The sequence below is a fragment of the Paralichthys olivaceus genome, chromosome 9, assembly GCF_024713975.1.
Source record: "Paralichthys olivaceus isolate ysfri-2021 chromosome 9, ASM2471397v2, whole genome shotgun sequence".
NCBI lineage: Eukaryota > Metazoa > Chordata > Actinopteri > Pleuronectiformes > Paralichthyidae > Paralichthys > Paralichthys olivaceus.
In genome coordinates, this window is record NC_091101.1 from 5,763,850 (window position 1) to 5,789,774 (window position 25,925).

Here is a 25,925-nt window from a genome sequence, read left to right on the forward strand (position 1 = left end):
TGGTCTGACCACAACTCATTTCAACACAGTGATGGGCACAAGCGCTTTTTAAACTGCATTGATCCTGGATAGGAAAGTGACCACTGTGATGGTTTGAAACAAAGCAAAGACACATCATACTTTGTCATAACTAAATGTAAAAAGTACTCTGCAAAAATGTGTTCTTACAGGATGTGGTAATTTATGTTGTGGATGTTGCAATAGATGGCTCCATCACAGAATCAGGCTTATTAGACTTTGTTGAGCGAGGCAGAGCACTGAAGAAGTGCTTGCATCAGCAGATCGACATTAGATGTGTCATTCATTCTTCCCAATGGCTGTCCAGCTGACTAGACGTGTTCAATGGTATTGCAGCCACAGCAGAGCCATTAAAACATATCATCAGAGCCTTTTAGCTGCAGCAGCTCTCTCATTACCCAAACCATCTCTTATATTATGTGTTTTATTTCGGTATTGTTCATTTGACCTGATTTAATTGTGTTTTTATCTACAGGGCATTACTTCTCCCCGCAATCCAATCATTGCTTCTCATTGGATTCTTTGTAAGCCCCTTCAAAAACCAAAGTCCAACGATTTAACTACTTGCTTGAATTTATCAGTTCATTGGTGGAAGTGTCTCTGACAGAATTAAAAATATACATGCACCCAAATTAAAACAATTAGGGTGGTGCTGATACAGCCTTGGGCTTTCACAATAGGAGGTTTGAACTGCACCCGAAATTGACTGAGCCCAATATAACTTCATTCTGAGTTTAGACACAGGAGCAAGTGTTGCCCTAATATAATAGTGGCTTGGGGAGTCCTATATTTGATTCACCTGCAACAAATTTTGTGGTCAAGATGACTGATCAAATGTTTAGCCAAAAAATAAAAGTCATCAGGTGCATTCACTTAGCATTATACATGCTGGTCTTAACACAATGCATGCTGGTCTTAACACCATGCATACTGGTTAGAATTTTTGTCCGAATTCATCCATTGTTTAATACATTGCGGGAGCGAGCCGGCTTCAGTCAGACTGTGCTGTTTCTCTGCTCTGATTATATTTTGTGATTCTAATGTGGTAATTACTACAAAAGAAAGAAGTTCTCGCTGTTGTGATGCATTTCAACTCCTGTGTATTTGCACATGTCACAGGTCAATGTACATTCAGTCAGTTCATTTAATTTTCAGCTGAAAGAAAGTGCTCGGTCAACTTGTTCATTGTATTCTTCGTTCAAAGGCACAGGGATTTTCCTAAACATTTGTTTCATGGGGTCGTCTTTTATTGACATCAGGAAGCTGAAAAACCTGACCTGTCCTCAGCTGGTTACCATTATTGAGCCACTGCTCTTAACTGTGCAAGGGTTAAGTGGTGGAGCAGAAGAAATATAGTCCTGTAGTTTACTGTATTTGATTTAGTTGCAGGGCAGTTGATCTATGCTGCCAGACACTTGATCATTTCCCTCAACTGGGGGTAGTTCTTGCAAGAAGAGATAAATTGCTTATTTAAAGAGTTCACAGTAGGTTACAAAGAATCCCAAGAGCAGATACAGAGTTAGAGACATTAGAGACAGTACAATGGATTCATCAAGTCTCAAAAATGTACAGATTTTTAAAGAAGAAACAAAAATTTAGATTAGATTCAGATTTATTTGACTCATCACAGTGGGGTCTGTGCCATTTTAAGGATTGTATTATGTGATTTTGTGTCACTTTAACAAGCCTCTTGAGAGTCTGTTAAAAGACACAAATTAGATATTTAACACGAAATAAAGGATTTAGTATCTCTCCCTCTGCACTGACTGCTGTTTGATGGCTGCTGTTTGATTTTTCTGGAGCTGCATTGTAAAGTTATCATGTCCTAGTCTTGAAATATTGCCCAGAGGTAGAAATAGTATTTGCAAAGATGAAAGTGCCCTGGGACAGGTCAGGAAGTCCTGCTGACAGCGAAATGATTCCCAAAATGGGGCAAAGGCTACAGAGCTAAAGTGCAACTGGCTGCTGTGAGTTCCCTAGTACACCCTTCTGGATTGTGTGAGATTTACTGCTGCTGCACTCTGTCCTGTCTCTTTAACGTCCAGTAAATGCAAAGTCACCGATTCATGTAAAAGTTACTTGAGCAGGACAAAACCTTGTGTGATATAATAATTTTGTACAGTCAATTAATGCTAATTATCCATCATCTTGCTTGGTATTAACACACTTCCTCAGTCATGACTGCAAAGCACAATTTTTTTTACTCATGTTATTATTTCCTACTGTTTTGGGCACAAGAGCAAAGAGAAGTTGAACATTCCAAAGACCCAAGGGATGGTTTAGAGGGATTCTACAAATATCTGAATTACAAGTGAAAGATGACATCACCCGCATTTTAAAGAATGTCAGGTTGAGTTTCACTGTTGTTATCACACCTCGTATTTAGAGTCACAAAAGATGAAATCACCGAATCCAGTTTGTAGTGCCCAAGGATGATAATTGTCATAAACCTAGGTATTCAAACATTTAAACTTAGTTGCTGTTGTAGAGTTTGTCCTCCTGTATTTGGATTAAAATGTGCCACAGATCTACATTAAACTCACTGACCCCTGAACCTAACGCAGGGGATGTCATGTGGCATCACAATGCAGAGCCTGATGCTTTTACATATTACATGCCTAGCTGCTGGTTCTGCGTGCCCCCGAATACAGCCAGGTAAAGTGAGAGTCGAGCTGGCCAATCAGAACAGACTGGGCTGCCTCTCAGGTGGACCTTAAAGAGACAGGAGCTAAATCTCACGGTTTCAGACAGAGGCTGAAAAGAGGAGCTGAAGAAATGGACAGTATGAGACAGTGAAACGTTTGCTGAACGTTAGGGCACTCTTCAAGTTACAACCCAAATCAAAATTTTATGAACCTGAATATGAGTTCGTTATGATAAGTCTCCTTTAAAGTTCACTTTTAATTGCCTTTTCCCCCTTAAACATTCTTGCATAATCTCCATTGCTTATCGTACAGTTGTTCCCAGAAAGAAATGATCATAGACTCACATTGGTCCTAAAAACTCAAGCCGTTCCATCTGATGGTGGGCTTTTAATGTACCACTCCGACTTTTCATGGCAGGGTCTTAAGAGAGGCAGAGGATTTAGTGATGTACCCTGTCCTGTCTTCTCCAGAACACCTTTATGATGTGATTTTAATCCTCTGACTATACCACGTTTGGGTCTTGAGCCTGCCAGCGCCTCAGGCTAACCTGCCCGTGGATAATGGAGTCAGCAGGCTGTTCCTCATGCTCTACACTGACTTGTTGGTGATTCAGGGGTCATTATGGGAAAGTGAGAGTTTGACATTTACACAGAGACCAGAAGCTATTCTGCCCCCCACCCCCCACCCCTCCTCGTTGAACACTCTGTGGTTTGAACTTAACACTCCCTTGTCTGAGTCTGTCTGTCTGCATCTGACTATTTCTTCTTTGTGTTCTCTTACACGCCATGACACACTCCCATTTTTATATCCTTCTCTTAGTCTAGAAAGTGCTGTGCTTTGGACCATGGATAAAAAAGGCACAGTAGGACTTATTTTTAAAAGCTGTGTTTTATAATTAAGGTCTTTTCAAATTCAAATTCTTGTCTCCATGTCCTTTTTTATACATTCACTTTGCTCAGGCTTTGGAAGTAAAAACCTTCCTCAACCTAGCGTGCCCCTTTTTATTTTTATGTCTTGCCCTGTTTTGTACGTGGTTGCAGCCATTGTGAAATCACTGTTTTACCTCTCCAACTCCAATTTGTAACCCCATCCTATCCTACTGTCCTACCCCCCTCCCATCTGTACTTTACACTCTTTGCCTCCTTTCTTTTCTTTGGCCTTCTCTGTTTCTGTCTTTTATCTGTTTTTGCATCAACCCAATCATCACCCTCTACCTCAAACCCACCTGTCTGTCTTTCTCCAAACTCACAATCCAACGCACCGCCTAGGCCCCAGCCCTCTCCCGGGGCCTAATTAATTTACTGAAATCTCAATCAGCCTTCCACTCCATTACCATAACCCTGTATCTTGTTTGATACTCTCTGCTCTCTGCTGGGGGGCATTAGGATGATTACGTTCAGGATCTGATCTGTCTCCTCAGCCATGATGAAATAGTCTTCTTAATAAAATGACACGATGATGGCGTACACGCCCCTCACTCAGGTCAGAACAAATTGAATCTTAATGCCGAAGTTCTGAGGCTTTGGAGTTCAATCAGAGAGAACTGTGTGTGGGTGGTGATTCTCCTGGGGAGGCAATGAACTCATCTAGAGTCAGGAGAGAGAGATAGAAAAGGAGAGATGGTGAAGAGAGATACGGTGGAAGGGTAACGGCGAAAAAAAATGGAAAGGGCAACTGAGAGAAAGATAGAGCAAAGTTGTGACAGACGTAAGGAAGATCATGAGAGAAACAGACAGAGAGAGAGAGAGAGAGAGAGGGAAAGGCTTCGAGGACACATGCTTCATGTCTTATTCATACACAGAGGTGGCCTCTCCTATATGCTTTCAATACATTCCCATAATAAGGCAGTGTGAGCTGAGGAGAAAGCCAAGAGGAAAGTAGAAATGAAAAATGAAGACAGGAGAATCGATGAGGTCAGAAGCAAGGATGTGAATGACAATTAGAGGAAGGGTCAAAAAGAAACATGATAAAACAAGTGAAAGTTTTCAAAGAGTGCTCAGGAAGAGTGAATAACCGTGCTAATAGCTCTGTGCTCCAAGTAAAACATATACATGTTAACAAGCTCACCATGAATCAATGACTGGAGGGATTATTTATGCACTTAATCGTACCACACAAAATGGATCTCACACATTGATTTATTAAAGGTTATGTACATACCTAGGATTTTTTTAAACATTAATATATCAACAAACAACTTTAAATGTAATGATTTGCTGGAGTCATGGTGTCAAGATAGAATAAGGTCTCAACACTGGAAAAAAAAAAATTCACTAAATCCCAATAACATCTGGCTTTTCTATTAAGTGTGATGGTTCAATCAGCTTCTTTCCCACGTAACATGACTGCAGCAATCACATATATTCAGTGGCTCTACCTCAGATCAGTAGTGTTGTCAACATTTATTCAGATATACATTCACTTCTTTTTTTCCTTATTCCACACTGTGACATTATAGACACACCTGTCATCTGCCCACTATGGCAAGGTTAAACCAGAAACTCCATGGCAACAGCTTATTTTCATATAGATGGGCGGCACGCAGTGGAGTGACAGACCCTTAATACCAGTGTTGGTTTTTTTTGCTGGCTCTCTTGTACACATGGGGCAGCTTTCACTGGGCTTAGCAACATTTTGCAGAGGTGTGGCTGACGAAGCATTTGTTTTGATGCAAGGTGCTAAGTATACTGCAGCATCTAGTGGTAAGATTTATTTCATATAACCTTTAAAATGGTTTACTTTCCCCAAAACATGACTGCACACCTCAATTTAGAAACATTATGCTGATAACATAAATAAATCATCAAATAAGGTTAAGTAGGTTAGTTTAACTGTAATGCATAACTCATTCTACTGGATAGTCTGCTACTTGGTGTGAAACATGAATTCATGAATATGCATACCTAAACATACCTACATGTGCAAATGATTGCTGGTAAAGTTTGATGGATTATGTGGCTGCCGAAAAAATATTTTTGGAAATCAATTTACAGTTTGTGATGCTACAGTAACTTCCTCTTTATAGTGTAAATTAATTTAGATTGGACAGTGCTACAGTTTCCTAGCAACCAAATTAGTCATTACAAAGTTTTCCTTTTATTAAATCAACACTTTGAACATGACTATAGTGTCCACAGTGTTAGCCTAAACACTTATAGACAGGATGAGCCACTACCTTTATTGCTCAGTGATTTTGTGTAGAAAGAATTTTTATCATTGGAGGGAAAAATAAGCATGCAGCATTTGTAGAATTCACAATTCTTCATATCCTGCAGGGAAAAAGGGTGCACAGTTGGCTAGAATCTCTAATGAGAATCCACCCTCTAGTCTTAGTCATTCTGCATGGGAAATAAATAATATCAACCTTTTTCCACAGTATTTCAAAGCAGTATGGGAATAAACAAATGCATCACCCATCAAAGTAAACCTTGCTGACTTCTCAGCATGTGTTTCATCCATAATGCCTTATGCCTGATGCCTGAATGAAGGACGACAGCAGCTTTCATTGGTTTAAAGGGGACATTCCCATGATGCTCGATCTCTGCTGGCTGTGGTGAAACTGAGAGGCAAAGCCTAGATCAGGGCTGCCCATGCCCAAGTGGACATTGATCTAACTGCAATAGGATTGGATCCATTGTCCATTTGTTTGCATGCAGGTAGACATTCTATGTGCAGAGCAGAAGAGGCAACAGATTGACATGAAATGCCAATTGTTTACTGTTTGTTTTTCTTAATTTAACTGGATTTATATGCAGATGGCTGTTAGTGGGAATTAGCCAAAATGTTGTCTGGACCTAAAATACGCACAAAAAGTAACTGTTTGTGTGGAGAAACATTCGACTCATGTTATAAAAGGAGCTAGCGGGACTGTTAACAGTGTATGGCGAATGGAATACAGTGTCTTCGCCCAAAAAATCTTCTGCCTACAACTTAAGCCCCAAAATATTGGCTATTGCCCCCAAAGGCAGATTTGTTGTTGTGTCAGACAATAGCCGATGAGCTCCAGTATTGATGTCCAGGCTACAGTATATACCTTTCTGTTTTCTGACAAATAGTTTTTCTGAAATTAAATGGAGAGATATACCAAGTTAGACTTTAGTTAGTCATGTGTCTCAAGGCATGGCAGTGTCGATCTGTTGGTAGGACACTGGATGGAATATCATGATATTTTACAAATTTTCTGTTGACTTTCAAGAATCATACCAATAGCACATGCCTATGGTTTGGAATCATGACACAGCTTCTAACTTCAGTATTGAGCGTTCCATCCAACTCTGGTTGCAATAATAACAACAATCATTTCCCTCAAAATACAATCATTTTAAGCTTCTGGTACGAAATAAGCAGCCAGGAGACCAAGGCTTTTACTAAAGGTGTATTCCCCACTGTTGCATAATCATTAGTGCTTACCATGGACAATGGAGTTATTTCTCAAAATATTGATATAATGTGTGCTTCCATTATTTTCTTATAGTACCCTATATATAAAAATGTGTGCATGCTGTAGGTTGTCTAATCTTCATATGCTCTTAAGACTCTTCTGTTTTGTAATTATTTAATGTTATATCAGAAACAATACCTGTGCAGTAGTCTCGTAAGACTTTGCAGCTAATATCATACTAGTTTAAAGTTCCAGTGTGTGGAAGTTAGTGATATCTAGTGGTGAAGTTGCATGTTGCAACTGAACACCCCTCTCCTCACCCTCCCCTTCCAAACATGATTGACAACCTGTGGAAGCCTTCAGATACAATTTGCAATGAACTCTGGAAGCTGTGGATCCTTTTGAATAGGTTTGCATCAGTAAAAATGTAATTTCTTTATTTAGTTTGTTATTTGTGACAAATAATTTAATATGAAACAGCCGCACTGCTTTGAGCACAGTGCTGAGTTAACCTACCAGCTGAAAGGTAAAGCACATCCATCTGCTGGAGGTAGTTATTGCACATCACTTTATGCTTCATTATTAATCCTGAGCATCCTTAATATTACATGTGCAACAGTTGGAATGTGACACTATTGAAGTGTAGACAGAAAATAGGAGCTAGATACTGGTTTGAGTCCACCACCATACTCTGTTGGAATGGATTGTATTGCTGTGAATCACACTGAGTTTAAGTGAATGATATTGAATCATACTCTATTATATTTTATCATATTAGTAGATGCTTCATATGTATGTGTAATGTATTAATGTATCACATTGTTGGCAGTGTTTTGAGATGCACATACATGTATACTCTGCATACATAACCACTTAGTATATTGGTAAAAAGTAACTTATTGCTTGACACATTTGAAATGTATTTCAGCACTCCTTGCTGAGTTAACATATGAGAGGACCCCTTAATATAAATATAAAGTATTTTAATTAGCAGCTAGCAGCAGTTAGCAGCTAACAATGGCTGAGAAACAAACTCTGGTGATTGGTGACTCTATTTTGAGAAACATGAAGTTAGCGACACTAGCGACCACAGTTAAATGTTTTCCTGGGGCCAGAGCGGGCGACATAGGGTCCTATTTAAAACTGGTGGCTAAGGGTAAGCGTAAGTACAGTAAGATTGTTATTCACGTTGGCACTAATGACCTCCGACTACGTTAGTTGGAGGTCAAAAAAATCAATATTGATTCGGTGTGTGTTCATATGCAAAGAAAATGTCGGACTTCGGAATTTTCTCTGGACCCCTGCCTAATGTTACCACTAATGTTACCAGTGATGACATGTACAGCTGCATGTCATCCTTTCACCGCTGGCTGTCGAGGTGGTGTCCAAATAACAACGTGGGCTTTGTAGATAATTGGCCAACTTTTGGGGGGAAACCTGGTCTGATTAGGAGAGATTGTATTCATCCCACTTGGGATGGAGCAGCTCTTTCTGGGGAAAAGAAAACTACAATTCATATAATTTAGAAGAAATGAACTAGTGAAAACATCATGAGGATTATTCTACATGACATTTCTGCCAGTAGTTCCTTTTCACCTAAATCTTACACACTGGACCTTTAAATTATTCAATAATGTCTAGACATTTACTATTCATGTTGTTATTATATAATTATTTTTTAAAATAAATTAGACAAGAGACTAAAAATGGGTAGTGGTGGTATTTACAGCATATATTCTAAACAAAGTTACCTCAGGTCTCAGTGGCATCAAAAAAGTTAATGGAAGTCAATGGTGACATACACATCAGACATAATAAAACAACAGAAAAAAACATAAAATGCCTCCAAACTGCTCGTGTGGTGTCATCCAAGTCACAGCAAGCCCCAACATTCATATTTGACTTGACACAACATCATTTACATCAAGTTTTAAGCTTAAATGTCCTCGGAGATCTTCCTATGAGGTGTATTCAAGGACCTCTATGTCCGCTAGCTTAGCCACTTCTAGATTTTTGTCAAAAAACCCAATATATAAATGAGGCTGTTTTGAGTCGAATGTGAATGTCTGGACACATGGATGAGACCACACGAGCAGTATGGAGGCATGTTGTGTTTTTACTGTTGTTTCATTACCGCTGACTACTATTGACTTCAATTGTATCAGATTCTGCTGCAGCAAAGTTAACCCCTTAAACTCTGTTGTGTTTGTGGACTCAAACACTTCACCCACCTTCATCGGCATAGTGGTGATTAGATGATGAGTGGATATACATTTTTTGGGTGAACTATCCCTTTAAGTGTCTGTTATCAGTTAATGTGATTCCTTACTCAAGTGTCATTTTTTTCCTTGAGGCTACTTTCATTCCACTTCATTAACGCACCTCTAAAACTAGAGAACATGTTCTCCAAAGCATGGATGTGTTCATGGATGACCAGCGGCAGTAAAGCTACGCTTTTGAAGGGAAAAGCATGGGTAGAACTAATAATTATTATAGTTATTCATTACATCAAGTGCATTAATCAGTTTCAGTGATTAAGTGTGCACTTTAGCAATGAGAACAGGAGCACCAAGATTTACACAGCTATTCATTTCTAGTGCACCTGTGCTAAAATACATGCAGTGAAAATGGCTCATTCGTTGTTTCCGGACTGCAGCAGCAGGACTGAGCCTTATAACAATTCTGACAAGTCTGTCTGCGTCTGATCAGGGAAACAAGATGAGAGAGAAAAATAATTTTTGAGTAAATTTTCTACATATGAATAACATGCTCAACTGAACTTACGGTTTACAAAATAACTGTTGTAATGGGAATTTTGCATATTTGGGGATGTGATATTGCATGAGCAGAGATGTGGAAGACTCACCAAAGTGTTTATCTAAAAGGGCAACTTGAGGTTTATGATTATTGCTCAGAGACTTTAATTGTATTGCCTCTTGAAGCCTCAACTTTATGGTATCTCTTGGCATATGGTCGGGGTCTCACATCTGGGACTTCACATTAGGGGTCGTCCTCAGAAAAACGTGAAGGCAGGATGTCTCCTCCACTGATTAAGACTCCAGGAGTGTAACACATACCTTTACACACCCAATGGGAGGGGGCTGTGAGTAATAAATCCACAGATTATCTTTTGTTCTTTGCTCATGTGTACATGTCATTCAGGTGATGTGTACTGTGAGTCCATCTGAACATGCTGAATGAAACTTACAGAAAGAAGTGTTTGACTTTGTGCTAGTTTCACAGAAGTCTTTTGAGACCTGCAGTTTAAAATCTCCATGTTACAGATTAGCACTTTAAAAACCTTGAAGAAAGTGAATAGCTTTTCAGTAGAATAACATAACAGAATCTTTCTAAGATTGCACATTTATCTGATACATTTACCATGAGGATTGCTACATTTAATTTAATCATTTACTCCCCAGTGTCTGAGAATTGTTGCTGAAATCTAATATACAACATGTGTAGTCCCAAGAAATTGGTGAGAGGCTGAGCTGGGTGCTCATGGGAGCTTGAGTTCCGTGGTTTATTAGACACAATTTCCTGCAGTTTTTCTGAAGGTTGAGGGGGCTGAGGGAATCCACTGACTGACAGGTTTTAGTGGGAATGGCTAGCATCAATTTATCCTGAGCTGTGCATTGATCTTCTTTGCAGGCTTTTGTATGGCTAATGCTACACAGTCCAACTAGTTTTTCTGATTTGCCACTGCTCTCGGGCCTTTGAATAACACATGAAACAACAAATCTACACTTCTGTGTTCAAGCTCTGCACACAATGGATGAGTTAACTTCTTTTCCAACCCAAAGAAATGGGCTGAGAAGAGAAAGTGGCAACGTGCTCATGGGAGCCGCAGTTCTGAGCGGTTCCCAATCGAACACTGTGGCTGTTGTGTTAAGGTGGAGGGGACTGAGGGGAATCCAGTGACTGACAGGTTTACATTGGAAAGGACCAGAGCTGTTTGCTCTGTGCTTTGTGCCCAGTATGCTGCAGCATGCACCACAATGCTGGGGCAGGGAGGTTAACACACACACACATACACGCAAGCAAAATACTGTTTCCACACAGTCATGAGTAAAACTGCTTTAATGTATTAAACATAAGCTGTTGTAATCAGGCTATTTTTATTGAAGACATTAAGTGTCACAGATGTAATCACTATGCTATTTTCTGCTCGAGTGTACTGTACCATGCATGCTGGCACATTAAGCCTGTATTCAGAAAGATGTTTCGCTGGAGTCGGTTTATTCCACTTAAGCTTCTGGTAAGCCCTATGTTACATAGTTATAGTACAATTCCTCCACTGCCCGACCTTTTATTACTGTGTTCAAACAGGACATTGGACTAAGTGTATTTTTTGCTGTATTTAGTCAGAAGTTAGAGAGGAAATCAACAAATTGTCTTGTCCAGGTTGTTCCACCATGAGGGTCCAGTAAAGCATTTGCATGTGTGGAACTGTGCCAGGAGGGATGCTCATAGTTCATAAATAAAAAAATATATAAATTTCTACAACATGATGGACTTTCTACCATTTCAAGATTTCAACTGGTTTTAGATCTGATGACTTTAAAGACCGGAGTATATGATTATGAGACATTTGGCTTTTCACTGATGTTTCTATGGTCACACAGTGGCTCTGTTCTCACTGGGTTGTCACTCTCATGTGATTTTGTACAAATGCTTTCAATTGTGAGCTAAATTCTACTTATGACCTTTGAGCCAATCGGGATCTTGAACATTTGGAAAAATCAATTGGTTGGACAACAGATACATGTGATGGGGAAATGGTAGAACAAAGTAGTTATAATGCCTTCCCGGCCAAAGGCCTGATAAGGTTGTAGCCATTGTAGACAGGAGTTTAATTAACTAGTTCAGAAAATGTTGAACCAACTGTCATGGTCATCATACTGTGTGAGTGTAGTGGCCTTTTACTGACAGTAAATCATAAAATGCCTGCTGTCTTTTCATACTCAAACTACTGTGGCTTTGACTAAAGTCTAAAATAGCTTTTCTCCGTTGGATCCTGTGATGACAGACATGGTTAATCTTTTTAACCACCGTAATGACATGACAGGCTTTCAATTCTTGATGGACCTCACAACATTCCCCCTGGAGACTCTCATAATGGCTTCATCTAATTAGGTTGGTAAACACTAGTGGTCTCCATAGCACAAAGCAATCTGATGGAGTGGACATAATGCATATTGAGGACTCATCTGTAGAGTGTGTCTTGACTTACAGACGGCAGTGCTGCACATGTTTGTTGCCTGTTTCTTCACCTTTTTGTTATACAGTTATGAGATAAAAAAACTGAGAGTGCTGAATGCAATTAGTGGAGACTGTTTTGAGGGGGTAGTCTACTGTCTATTTTAATACATATTTTTTTAGCAAAGGTACCTTCGCTTTTGGCTGACAGTCTGTTACCCTCTCTTTCCTAATGGTGTCTTTATTGTGTAATATCAGGATGTGTTGTGTTTCGACACTGCCAAGAACTTTCACCTGTCACAAAAGTCAGGGAGGAGGATGTGCAGCTGTGAAGGTCAGAATACAGCAGGAACTGGCAGTGGTTCTGATCTGAGGTCAGCCAATTGTACCTCACAGCCAGCACCAAAAAGGAAACTTTCAGTTTGTAAGGAGTGAACAAACACAGCAAGTGCCAGACAAATGTTGTCACTTTATCAGTTTTTAAAGAGAGACACAAACAACTCACATAATCATTTGTATATCAGATATTAATATATCATATATATAGATATTATTTTATAAAGCAAATCATCTGCTACATAATTAGTATTAGAACAATTATAGTGTGGGCTACACAGGATCAGGATCAAAACAACCTTTAAGCAGACAATTGGCATTGATAGGAACATAAGACATAATAGGACCTGGTGAAAAGCACTTTTGAACTGAGTATGCTTGCAAGTTTTTATGGTTGTTCCTACTGTTTTATTCCAAAACTTTGCACTGGGTTGATATGAGCTCATGAATCTGTAGTTCCAGCTATTGATTGTAAATGTCATATAATGTCTTCTTCATTACAAAGGGTCAATAATAAGTTACCTCACCCCCATTTGATGACATTAAAGTCAAACATGCATGTATTAATAATTGGATAACTTTCTTTGCAGAGCACCTCTGTGTTAAGCCCTGCTCTTCAGTCTCTTCTTAGATGCCATCTCACATAAAATACATGTTTGACACTGAGTACTCTCCATTCTACACATTTTGAATATTTCTTCGACTCTGTTGCACAATTGCTCTAAGTTGTAAAAGTACCCTCCTATGATAGTAAAAACGTGTTGGAGAGGTGCTAATCACCAACACATCTTTCTATCCAGCCAACGCCACCTGGCCCTGCTCTGGCTATCAACCACCCACTTGCAGGTTTGGAGCAGGTAATGTCTTTGTGGTGAAATAAATGTGCCCAGCTGGTGGGAAGTTGTTAAAGCTTGTGGGTAGAATCTGATTAGCTAATGGCTTGAAGAGAAAAATCCATTCCAAACGTTGGTGGTGCATCTGCCTTTTACTCTTCAAATGCTCATATAGAACAACTGAAGAGGCAATTTTGTACTGGTGGTGTTTAAGCCATTACTGTCAGGTTGGTTTCATTAATAATGTGATTAGTTATGCTTACCTGCTTTGTGTCAAAATGGCTTCTTTGAAAAAGTCCATTGCTGACTTCTCAAAGTTTCAATACACTAGATGCAACCACAGGTCAAATACAAAATAATATAAACACACCTTAATAGCAAAAGGCAGTACTTCTTTATTATATCATTATATGCACATTTAACTTGTTGAGACAGTTTGATGGAGAAACATTCCATTCATTCAAATTAATTTGAAGGAAAGGACCAAATGTTACATTTTTTGCAATAACGTTTTAATTCTTCTTTTTTTTAATGGCTCTCACTTTACCTTTGCTCTTAGTGAAACAATGTTAAGTAAAAAAAGTGCCTCACTTTTAATCAAGCAAAACGGCCCAATTTAATATCTGATATTAGTCAAAATTCACAACTTACCTTTTACCTCTTTGAGGACTGGTTCATGCAATCCATCAGAACTGATGTTCTGCATGATAAGGCAACAAACAGCCTGATCTTGGTTGGTGTCTGTTATGGAAGTTTTCTAGAAGCTGGTGACAGGAGAACTCAGGCAGCAGCTGATGTCTTATGCAGAAGATTTTAATGTAGACTTGATGCATCAAGGAGATCAGAAGATGGAACAATATACAAACGCTAACAGAGCAACATGAGCAATTTTCAGCCCCAGGTCTGAAGATGCCTCCCCCAGCATCCCCACATATCTCCCTCACCCTGTGTCACCCATTCTAACAGCACGTCAGTGGATTAGTGTCACTCTCTATGTTACATGTAGGTGTTCACATCTTACTGGATAGTTAAGTATAAATGTGCTTCACTATAAATCACATTGTGTCCTTACGTCTCGTTACTGGTGAAATACTCAAAAGAGTTCAGCTGATATGTGTTGAGTGACAACTGGTCAAAATGGAAGGGAATTGGTTTTGAGATATCACATTCAAGAGGCCACTGTGACTTTGCCCTCTGACCACCAAAATCGTATAAATTACTCTGTGACTCCAAGTAAACAGGTGGGACAAACAATTCCTGATAAAAACAAAAACCTCCAGTGGCAGCCATGTTGTGTAGTTAGAAAGATCACCATGGTAACTATTGTTGTCCTATAATGTTGTGATCCTGTGATGTAGTTAACTCTATATCATTTCCTTTGATCCTGGGGTTAAAGGGTAGGTTAGGGCTAGACTGCAAGAGTGATGGCACAGTTTCTAAAACCTTCAACTGAGGAGACAGCAGCTTTCATTTGTGAAGAAAACAAGTCTCATTTACATCGACAACAGTTTTACCAACCTTCTTCCTTTGCAAAAATGGGCACTGTGGTAAGACTATTTAACCAATGCTCTTGGCCAACTTGCTTTTGACTGCTACTGATTCATGTTTTGTCTAAAGCTCAACTACACATAATGTATGTTGAGTAAATACATCTATTAGACATCAATGCATGCCTGAAATTCACCACCTGCAAATGTGAAGGTTTGCAGCCAATTCATGGTCTATTTGAGACAATTTAAAACCTTACGTTTGTTGATTTTAATTCAAGACTTTTTAAGGAGCTGCAGGAACCCTGGTTAAGGTGGGAGTGCAGTTTTACTCAAAAATTCCATGTATGTTTCTATTCTTCAGGCTTGTGGACCAATGCAGGTCCAGAAGACAATTGATGACCTTACTAAAGTCATAGCCAGGACTCAGGCCGAGCTGGCTACAAAAGATCAGATGCTCGAGAGCAGTGAGGCCAGATGTACAACTCTGAATGCAAGCATGCACTACGAGGCATATATGGCTGATCAATGCTGGAGCAGGGCAGAGGCTCTGGAAAAGGCCAATATTGCTCTGAAGGAGGAGGTGGAAGTTTTAAAAAGAGAGAAGAACTTGCTTGAAACCGAGTTCAAAGGCATGTACGAGCGTGAGAACAGCGTGAGGTGGAGGCAGCTTCAAGACGAGCTCAAACGCAAGGATGAGCTCATAACATATGCGGTTGAGACAAGAAAAGCTCACAAAAGATCCCGAGTTGAACTCATGGTCAAGCTAGCATCAAAAGAAGAGCAGCTCAAGAGCACTGAGGCCAGGTGTGCAGCTCTGGAGGCAAACCTGGCTGAGGCTCAGAAAACCTGGTGCAGAAACCTGGAGGCTCTCGAAAAGGACAATGTGGCTCTAAAGGAGGAGGTTCACCTTTTGAAAAGTGCACAGAGCCAGCATGAGCTTGTGATAACAAAGACTGAGAAAAGGCAAGCTCAAAGCAAACAGAGTAACCAACCTGAAACATCAGAGGGAAGTCAGGAGCTGTCTCAGATTGAGCAAGAGTGCAGGCTGGAGAAGACTGCAGCGGTGAGGTGGAGCCCCCACAGGCCACAGCAGAGTGCAGAGGTGAGGTGGAGCCCCCACAGGCCACAGCAGAGTGCAGAGGTGAGGTGGAGCCCCCACAGGCCAAAGCAGAGTGCAGCGGTGAGGTGGAGCCCCTTCAGGCCAGAGAAGAGTGCAGCTTCACGCCGGAGAAGAGTGCAGCTTCTCCGGCCACCTCAGGCGGAACAATGTTACAGCTGTGAGGTGGAGGTGTCTCAGATTGAGAAAGAGCGCAGGCCAAAGCAGAGTGCAGAGGTGAGGCCGGAGAAGAGTGCAGCTTCACGCCGGAGAAGAGTGCAGCTTCTCCGGCCACCTCAGGCGGAACAATATTACAGCTGTGAGGTGGAGGTGTCTCAGATTGAGAAACAGCGCAGGCCAAAGCAGAGTGCAGAGGTGAGGCCGGAGAAGAGTGCAGCTTCTCCGCCTCAGGCATGAGAGGAGTGCAGCAGTGAGGTGGAGCTGCGTCAGATTGAGGAAGAGTGCAGCGGTGAGGTGGAGCTGGCTCAGATTGAGGAAGAGTGCAGCGGTGAGGTGGAGCTGCCTCAGGCTGGAGAAGAGTGCAGCGGTGAGGTGGAGCTGCCTCAGGCTGGAGAAGAGTGCAGCGGTGAGATGGAGCTGCCTCAGAGCGAAGCAGAGTGACTAAATGAGATGTGATTGTTTGAATCAGTGATGGGGTGAAACTGCTAATACATACAGCCCTCCCTCAAATGTTAGAGGAGGGAATTGCAGGTACTGAAACTCGGTCCTTGTCATCATCAGTTACTGTGTGTGTGTGTGTGTTATTCTTACTAAACACTAAAAAGTAATAGCATAGAAAACATGCATGTTGAATTAAAAATAATTCATCTTCCAAGATGCTTGTAGCTGCTGCCCCTTCAGGATGTGTTCTGTTTAGGTCCGGAGCCTGAATTCATCTTTTATATACAGTCTATTTAAAGGAGAAGCTGTGTTTGGCACCGTCATCAATTTGTTTCCTCAGTCAGCTGAACAGAAATATCGGCCCCTCATTGAATTTACACTGAAGGAGCCAGAAGCAATCTTCTTTTACAACTGTAGGCCTGACTTCTCATTTACATGTTTAAAGCTGCATTCATATTTTCCAATGAACAATATGTCAAATATGTTTAATATTTATTGTGAAACATGCTCCTTGTCCAACTCTGCAGTTGGCTATTCTGAGCTTTTTGGCTCAGCCAATTGTTTTGGATTTATTAACTTTACTATTTTTAATCTCACCACTTCAGCTAATGGGCCACTACAGGAATACCTGATGAACTGTATGCTACTGCTTACAAACATCAAAAAGGCCAACACCATAAGTTAGCAGTGATAGAGTCAGGTGTGTTGTTGATTTCCATGGCGTAGTATTCCCTTGAGTTGCCGTTATAAAGCAGACCCTGCAATCCTGATGACTGACAAACTAATGACCGACGGTATCGTGAGTAACCAGTGTACTACTACACTTTGTAATACACTGTAAACAGAGACAATGAGTTTTTCTTTGGGTTTGTGGGTGTCTGCAGTAAAACCCAGAGCTGATGTTTCAGTTGTGCTTCTTTTGTGTTGAAAAACTGAATAGAACAGTTTTTTGGGTGTTGGGAAAACCCAGAAAGGACTTAACGGATGGAATTGAACTCAGACTCTGAGACTGCTCACATACACATTCAGATGGATTTGCCAGCTTGTTTAATATATTCATTAAAACTTAATTGTGATGTGATTTATTTATGTTGCTCTGTTGAATCATTATAATCTCAATAATCTATATTATATATGATAATATAATGTATCAACCTTTTGATATTATTATTATTATTATTATGTTTTTTTGTTTGGTCTGGGCTGAGTTTTATGTTCTACTTGATCATTAGTCAGACTCTGACCCTGACAGGCACACTTAGTATTCAAAATCAAACCCAGTATAACAGGGTGGTATTTGCTAGCATGTTCAACATTAAAAGCTTTATTAGCTGATAAGATGTAAATGTTGTATGTGCCCTAAAGGGAGCAAAAAAAAGATTATTACAGCTTTATCATTATGAGCATTTACTCTTTGCTAGTCTTTAGTTATTATATTATTTACATTGTGTCTTGAATAAATAGAAAACAGTTTGATCATGTTATTTTCAGAGAGTAACTTAGTCAAATACCATTTTAACAACCTGTACAAAAGGTAGAAGTTTCAGACAATCACTAAAGTTCAAAAACAGTATGATACATTAGTAAGACTAGACTCGGTACACGTTTAAGTCATGAAATTCAGGCAGAGGTATAGAAAATGTGGTATCTTTCAAGGCATTGAGTTTAGTGAGGGGAAACGAGATTACGCAATGAACGAATGCTGGAATGATGACAGGCAAACTGATGAGATGAACTGCCAAAGACCTACAGAAAGTAGGAGTAAAGAATCAACACAGGGTAGAAAATCAATGGGGAGTGGGAAACAGACAGTGGCAGGAAGGAGAACAATCTGAAACGATTGAGTACAGTGTGTACAAAATAATACAGGAAATGATTTAAGAATGTGCAAAACTGAAAAAAAACTATGACTCAGCTCTAATGTTCACTCATCCCTCATGTCAAAATGAAAAAAAATAATTCTGAACATTAATATAAATTAAGATACAAAGATGCTTGAATAACTATGAAATAATGCAGTAAATTGATTTATATTTAGAAGGAAGAGAATGTCACATTGCAGGAATAGAATTACAATACTCTGGATTGGTGATTTAGGCCCTGTAACAGCTGGTATTAACATGTGGTTTTTGTGATCCCATCACAAGTTGACAGCTCTGAGTGCATGTGTTCTCAAATGGCATTACAATGTTGCCCCACATGCATTATTTGATCGGATCTCAGAAGTTATATCGTTTTTACCCGATCTCATTATCTGGTGATCAGTGTTGATATTGTGGTGGTGGTTACAAACAAATCAAAGAGAAGAGAATAATACATTTGATTGATAGTGAAACTGCAGTGAGTAGGAGGTCCACATATGTGACCCAGGATGCATTCTCGTTCACACTGTTCAAATAATGTGGACACGTGCCCCAGACCACCTACGAATGTGGTCTGGCATGATCAGATCTATATCCGATCTGAGTGCGTTCTCACCTGTACTTAGTGCTGTCCACTTGAGATCGGCTCACAAAAAACACATTGAGTATGTGGCCTTAGTTGAAATAATTAAACTTTGCATTGCAATTTTAAAGTAAGCAGCTTTGTGTAATGGATTCCATCTGTCCACTGGATTTAAGGTACAACCTGTGAAGCACGCTTGTACTTTCAAAAGCCAGAAGACATGGGGCAAATTTACAATCTGCGTAATCCAGATCAGCCAGAGAGGTTATGCTGAAAAGATTCTAGACTGTCTGTGTAAAATCAAAACTGTGCCACTGTCAACAGAAGCCAGAGTCTTATGCATGCGTGAAGTCTCCCTCTCATGCCCTGCTTGCATGCAGGTCAATGAGTCATGCATAGCATTTGAAGGTAATGGAGCAAAGGATTAATATTACCTTGTGGTGCACTTATGTACAATATGGTTAATGGGGCAAGTCAATGTGTATGTAATCAAAACCAGTGTGTTTTCAAGCTGAAGTGCCATATTGTGACTATTCAAATGACTGCAATGATATTGCCATCAGCAATGATGGCACATGTTACAGGGCGCTCTGCTGCATCCTGCTTTTTGTTTATTGGCACACAAAATAATAGAAAACAATTCACATAAAGGAGCCAAATAGATCATGTCTCACTTAATCCAGCATTCAACTGGGGACTTCATACATGCTAAAGACACGTCTGAAAGAGGGACCTACAAATGTACATATTTGCCTTTAATGTCATGGAAATGAAAGTGAAGTAACTTAATCCATTTGCTGACTTTTGATCCTCTGACATAATAAATGTCGGGACTCTATTCGCTTTTTGCTGGTCCTTCGTAATTCAGGAGGCTTTATGTGACATTTCCAATCAATAACTGGAACTGCAGACTTTTTGTGCTGGTAGCAAGTGAGCTGCTGCTCCGAAGAGATTGGCAGGCACTGCACTGGACCATAATCCCCCACTCCACCGATATGAGAAAAACAATCTGGGAAATAACGAAAGAGGGAACTGAAGGAAGTCACAGGGCTGAGGCGTTCACCTTGCCATCCCTGCGGACTTCTTGGCCAAGCACCGAGCCAAAGTACTAAGGGGCAACACTGTGGAAATGAGTTTCACCCTGATATCACACTCTTAAAACAGGCTGCCACACGGAAAGAAAATATTTTATTTATTTGGATGGTTTGGTGACCATGATGCAATGCCCCTTAGTGTCACACCTGGGAGTTGTCCAATAAAACCAGGCTGAAGCACAAAAGTTTGTCTACCGCTGAACCTGTGTTTGTGAGATTTTATTTGATGACAGCTCATGGCATACTGTGGAATTCTTGAGCTGGACAAGTGGAGTTTCTGGTTGTACAAACTATTCTTTCCTCCTCGCCCGAGCCTGTATGGTCTTTTTCTGACGCACGGTAAACTGAGTGGGAGGAGACAAAGCAGAAGCGATCAAGCTGTGCGGTTCAAGGCTGGTGTTCAAGATGAGTGGAATTTGGACATGTACTGCCTTCCCCCGCTCAAATAGTTTCTTGTTATCAACAAGTGCGTCAAAGGTCAGGGGAGCCTTAGTTGTCATGGTGACAGTTCAGTTAGACTTCAAAGAAAAAAAGGAAACAATCATTCCACGTTGTTTGGAACCAGGAAATGATCAATGGGACTATGAAGTCTGCCGGTTTTTTAATCCGCCCATGTGCACCCTATTTTGACTGTGTTGACTCTGTGACATCACCCAGCTTCCTCTTTGGATCTGATGCAATGGCGAACAAAGGATGTTGATGTAATCATGGTTGGTAGGACGTTGATTGCCTAATTCTCCCTCAGGATCAATAAAGTATCTATCTAAAACCAGATTATTATGACATAGTAACACAGTGTAGCACATTGAGTCAACGTTACTGGTAACGTTTACCTCAAGCCCTCAATTGACCAATTGTCATTTAGGATGTATTCGTTCTCAGCTTGTCCAACTTTTGCCACAGTTTCCATAAAACTTCATTTAGTGACATTTAAATAAATAAATTCAAATTCTTGACTTTCTCCTTAGTTTTACAGTTTTTTAAATTATATAATGCAACATTGTGTACATTGAAACAGTTTTATTTTAAGATGAGAGGAGCCCATTAAAGCATTAAAAAAAATCAGATTAAGTCAAATTAAATGGCTGTTTAAGCTGCCCCCCAGTCTGTTTGCTTGGCTCTGCAGGGCCGGCTGTGTGGCAGTATGCAAGCCGCCCTCTCTCCGACTTGTCTCTATTAAATGGATGGTTCTTTTGGCAGCAGAGGCCGTGTGGCCTGCTTGCCCTGGGTATAAAAGATGTCTGGTCTCCTCAGCAGGCTACAGACACTGCAGACTGCTCATTGCAAGAGAAAATCCAGCCCACACACAAACAATAAAAGTGCCAACTGGAACCACAAAGGTTCTTCGAAGCGTTGCCACAGCAGAACCTTTATTAGTTCCACGAAGAACCATTTCTGCAAACAGTTCTTTAAAGAACCACCAGAGGTGCATCAAGGAACGTTAAAATAAATGTCTTTAAGCATTATGATTATTCACTTAGTATTTTATTTATTATTTGATATAATTTTGTCTAATTTTCGAATCAATAACACAGAATATTAAAAATACCAGCTCTTAATGCCTCAGTGACTAGACTCAAAACCTTCATATAACATTCACCCTGTTAACTTTTTAACAAACATTTCTTCATGCACTGTGGATGACTGAGCAAGTGCTTACTATTTCAAGAATAATAATTATTTCAACAATCAAAGTGACAAGCAACTGTTGCAGGTCAGAGGACGTCAGCTGAGTAGCTGCTCCTTCATATAATATTGCCCAGGACACATTTGCATTCTCACGGAGAAAAGAATGTAGCCACATATGTTCCACACCTCTGAATGTAGTTTTTGTGAAGAATACACTTGGGTATGTTCAGAACTGAACTTAGCTCCGATTACTTGTGATGGAATCACTCTGGATGGATGTTAATATCAGGTCTGAAAGGAGTTTTAAAAAAAACATACTAAGGGACATGAATTGCATTTGCCTCTCTCTGCACAGCTATTTGTACTCTGGCAGATGGAGTCTCAAGCTTCAAGATGAATGCCTCCAAAAATGGGAATGTTTTTTTCAGCTGACTAGGGTAAGCCACATTGTAAATTTGATAAACCGCCAATAGCACACTCACAGCCAAGGATATGTCCACCTCTCCATTGTCTGTTATCATTCTGTGTCCAAACCCTTCTGGACTGAGGTACCATCACCTAATAGCTTTCTATCACTGCTGATCAGGGTGATTGTTGCTGTTGGCCTCAGTGGTTCCTGCAAAAATATATTCAAGGCTTACTGTTATAAAAGCTTCTTTCACTCATGAGATAAGCCAGTGGAACTTCAGCTAAAAGGCATTTATTTGTTATGTTAAATATAATTATTATACAAATGAAAAAAAGAAAATGTCGACCTTGATTTTTAACTCAAGGTGACATTAAAATATTTCATTCAATATTATGTATGACAAAGTAAAACAAGTCAATTACGCCATTAGAGTCAAAAATAACAAAACATTTAAGAATATTTGACGATTGAGTGATTATTATTCTTGTGACTGACTAGGCATTGCAGCTATATTGAAGACAAAGCCTCAACACCATTAATTCCAAAATTTACCTCATTGATCACAAAGAGATGAGAGAAGTTTTCTTTAAAAAGTGTGTGTGTGTGTAAATGGTTTATATTATTTTGCACTTTTCTAGTCTTGATGGTGTCAAAGCACTTTACGTTACAGTTTTACATTCACCCATTCACACACACATTCATACAGTGCATCTATGTGCTGCACTTTTCTCTATGAGAAAAATGATTAGTGAGAAGCAAAAAGAACTTAAGACTAATTTGAAATAATGAATACATTATAACACATTAACTAGTCATTTATTAATGCTTTATTTATTGTAGGTATTTTCAGGTCTTCAGCTAACTTCAGAGTTAGCCAACAACCCTGAACAATTGACACAGAGCTGTCACAATTAGTTGTTGACAGAAATTAACCAACAGGATTACTAAAGTATTTTTTTCAGCAAAAAAAGTTAAATATGACAATATGCTACATTTTTGGATGTTCAGTGTAAAATAGTTCATTGTATATTTTTGGCTCTGGACAGTTGCTTTCTGATCTTTTATTGATCAATTAAGAAAATGGATTGATAAATAGTATAATAACATAAATAATGATAATGATAATAAAAAGCAGTTTAAATATTATACAATTTTTCACCAGAACCTTTTATACTTTAAGGACCCACATGAAGTAGCCTATGCAAGGTAGAATATCAGAAGGTTTTCCATTGGTGATGACTGTGAGGAACTAGAGCGCCTTCTGAAGAATCCTGTGAGAACCATTACTTTTCTGAGCTCCACAGAGGCATATTGGTGATTTCTAATATCCGTGAGCCTCGCAAGCTGTATTTTTGTATGGCGGACAAAATGGATGGAAAGAATTGCCATCAGCTGGGAGCGTGGTTTGGAAAATGAATGTGGATATGGTATCGATGATGGATGGATGGATTGATAAGCATGACATAGAGTCTCTACATCTACTTTGATCCTATCCAAACTCCTTGGGGAGTGTGCTCACTGTCTACTTTCTTTTGCTCTTGGTCTATCAAGACTTGATTTACTCTGGTCACAGGCTTGGAACTGACACATACCCTAAAGCTGGGCAAAGATTTAAGATGGTAGGGTTTGATTTAGTTGGTCACAGGCTTGTTAATTAACTGGATCTTAAATAAAGATGAGAACTGATTAGAGGATTGTAGCACTTGATTTGCATCCTTATAACTAATCTGGACCTGACTGAAGCTGGGAAACCTACAATCCTACAGATGAAACCCACAGAAACCCTTCCAGATGAATGAAGTACAGGGACAGAGCAAACTACTTTTAAAACACCAGACCTCCATAATTTCTACTTTACTTCATAAAGTACACATCGCTCCTTCCAGTGTATTGATTTAAGGATGGCACTAGAAACAAAAACCGTAGACACTAAAGAAAGATGTAACAGTGAGTGGAACTTTATGCTCATGATGTGAAACTCAGCAAGGCTCCACTGAGACGTAATGAACACGGTGGTACAGTGCAGTATTTTCCAATTTGTTTGTTGTTTTCTGATGGTGTCCTTCAGCTATAATGAGCCCATTTTTCAGTGCCACATTGTGCTCATCAGTGCTCAAAAAAACAAGAATCATCCCAGACGACAATCCAATAGATGTAAGCTCAGTTCCGCACTGGCGATAACAATAAATGCTCTGAGCCTCAGCTCAGTCCCATTCACATTCCTCAATGGCTCCTCGAGCTTGAAAGAGAAAGAACTGCACCATTGTGGAGGAAATTCAAGCGGGCTGTCTCTTTTTCCTGTTGAGGATTCAGACGGTAATCAGGTAGGGATGAAGGAATCATCCATACATGATATCCTGAGGTTATGAGAGGAAAGGTTTAGAATTACAGATTGCTATACTAAACCATTTTAATGTCTCAGAAATGATATTAATAGGTAAAAATCTAGGTCGGACTGTTCTTTTTGAAGGTTTTTGGCTTTCGGCTAAAGTTTTGTAAAGACAGGTTCTCTCCTTTACCCCCCCTCTTCTCTTAAAGATGCCTACTTATTTGAAGAAATGGCCCATTCTGGTAATTTACTGTTCCTGGCCATAAAGATATTCCTCCTTGGCTGGCGTCAGCAGGCGAAAGGGGGTCTGGACAGACTGGCCAGGAATTCAAATGTTGGGATGCTGAACAGATGCTAAAATATCAGAGGATGCTAATATGAATGCTGAGATGTTGCCTGGCATGGTTAATATGATTGCTAAACTATTGGCAAGGTTGGGTAATATGGATGACGCTGTAATATAAGCAAAGATTTATTGCTGTGGATTTGGCTTAGGCGGCGCAAGGAGGGTTACAGGAAACACTGGGCAGATTTAAATGTCTTTGTTTTCACTGTGGTCCTTTTCCTTCACTGAGGTTATTCCCGAGCATTTTAATTTATCATCGTTGAGCTTGATGGATGAATGGACAGGAGACATCTGGATGGGACAGAGATGCAGACAGTGGTTAACACTCATGGGCACGCGGTGACAAAGCCAAACCTCGGAAAACCCTCTGTATTTTTTACAGCGCTGTTTCATATTTAATAATAGCCTGACATATGTTCGAGCGTTGTCTGCTTTTTCAACACTGGTGACACAACGGCAGCGGAGGCAAACACGAAATGTGAATCCATGCATAAATAGGAAGCGGCATGGTCCAAATAAACAAGTTAGATCACTTCCCCATCACAAACTTCCTTAATGTTTTCCTCTTGTCCCCTTTTTCTTCCTCCGCCCTCGTCCTCTTCCGTCAACACATGCAAACTCAGCCATGCCGCCATCCTCTCCTCAAGTCTCCTGGGCCCACTTTGCTGCCAAGAGCCCCAAATACTTGTCTGAATCTTAATTAGGGGCCACTTTGGTTGGAGGATTTTTAACAACATGAAGTGAGAAAACAACACATATATTGTCGTTTATAGTCCCAAAAAGATTTATATACGTAGACTTGACTTGACTTTATTTGGCAGGGACAGTGCATATTAATGACAGTTCTGAAAACATGCCAGAGGTAGGGTCAGTGAAGGAACTGTATATCACAACAATTAAAAAATACCAAGACAATGCAGTATCAGGCCTGGTGAGATTTGAACACTTTGACATTGACAAGCAGAGCAGCTGCCAACCTCAGTACATGATATGCAAGACAACAGATAGCACAAATATAAACCAGGCTGTGGAGGATAAGAATGGCTGTTGGTAC

The 25,925-nt window shown here is 39.9% G+C and overlaps 1 protein-coding gene across 1 annotated transcript; it reads left to right on the plus strand.

The window, feature by feature from the left end:
• The first annotated feature begins 13,910 nt into the window (after window positions 1–13,910).
• On the plus strand, window positions 13,911–17,704 carry LOC138411489 (golgin subfamily A member 6-like protein 2). Its single transcript, XM_069531981.1, has 3 exons — window positions 13,911–14,959; window positions 15,264–16,433; window positions 16,551–17,704. Exons 1-2 carry the CDS (start codon window positions 14,837–14,839, stop codon window positions 16,413–16,415), a joined length of 1,275 nt encoding a protein of 424 aa, XP_069388082.1. The 5' UTR covers window positions 13,911–14,836; the 3' UTR covers window positions 16,416–16,433; window positions 16,551–17,704.
• Window positions 17,705–25,925: the final 8,221 nt, after the last annotated feature.

Bases quoted from the DNA above. Each gene is read 5' to 3' on its own strand.
- LOC138411489 (XM_069531981.1), top strand. From the start codon at position 14,837: ATGGCACAGTTTCTAAAACCTTCAACTGAGGAGACAGCAGCTTTCATT. The intron at 14,960-15,263 runs GTAAGACTATTT...TCTATTCTTCAG, and splicing joins TTGCAAAAATGGGCACTGTG to GCTTGTGGACCAATGCAGGT.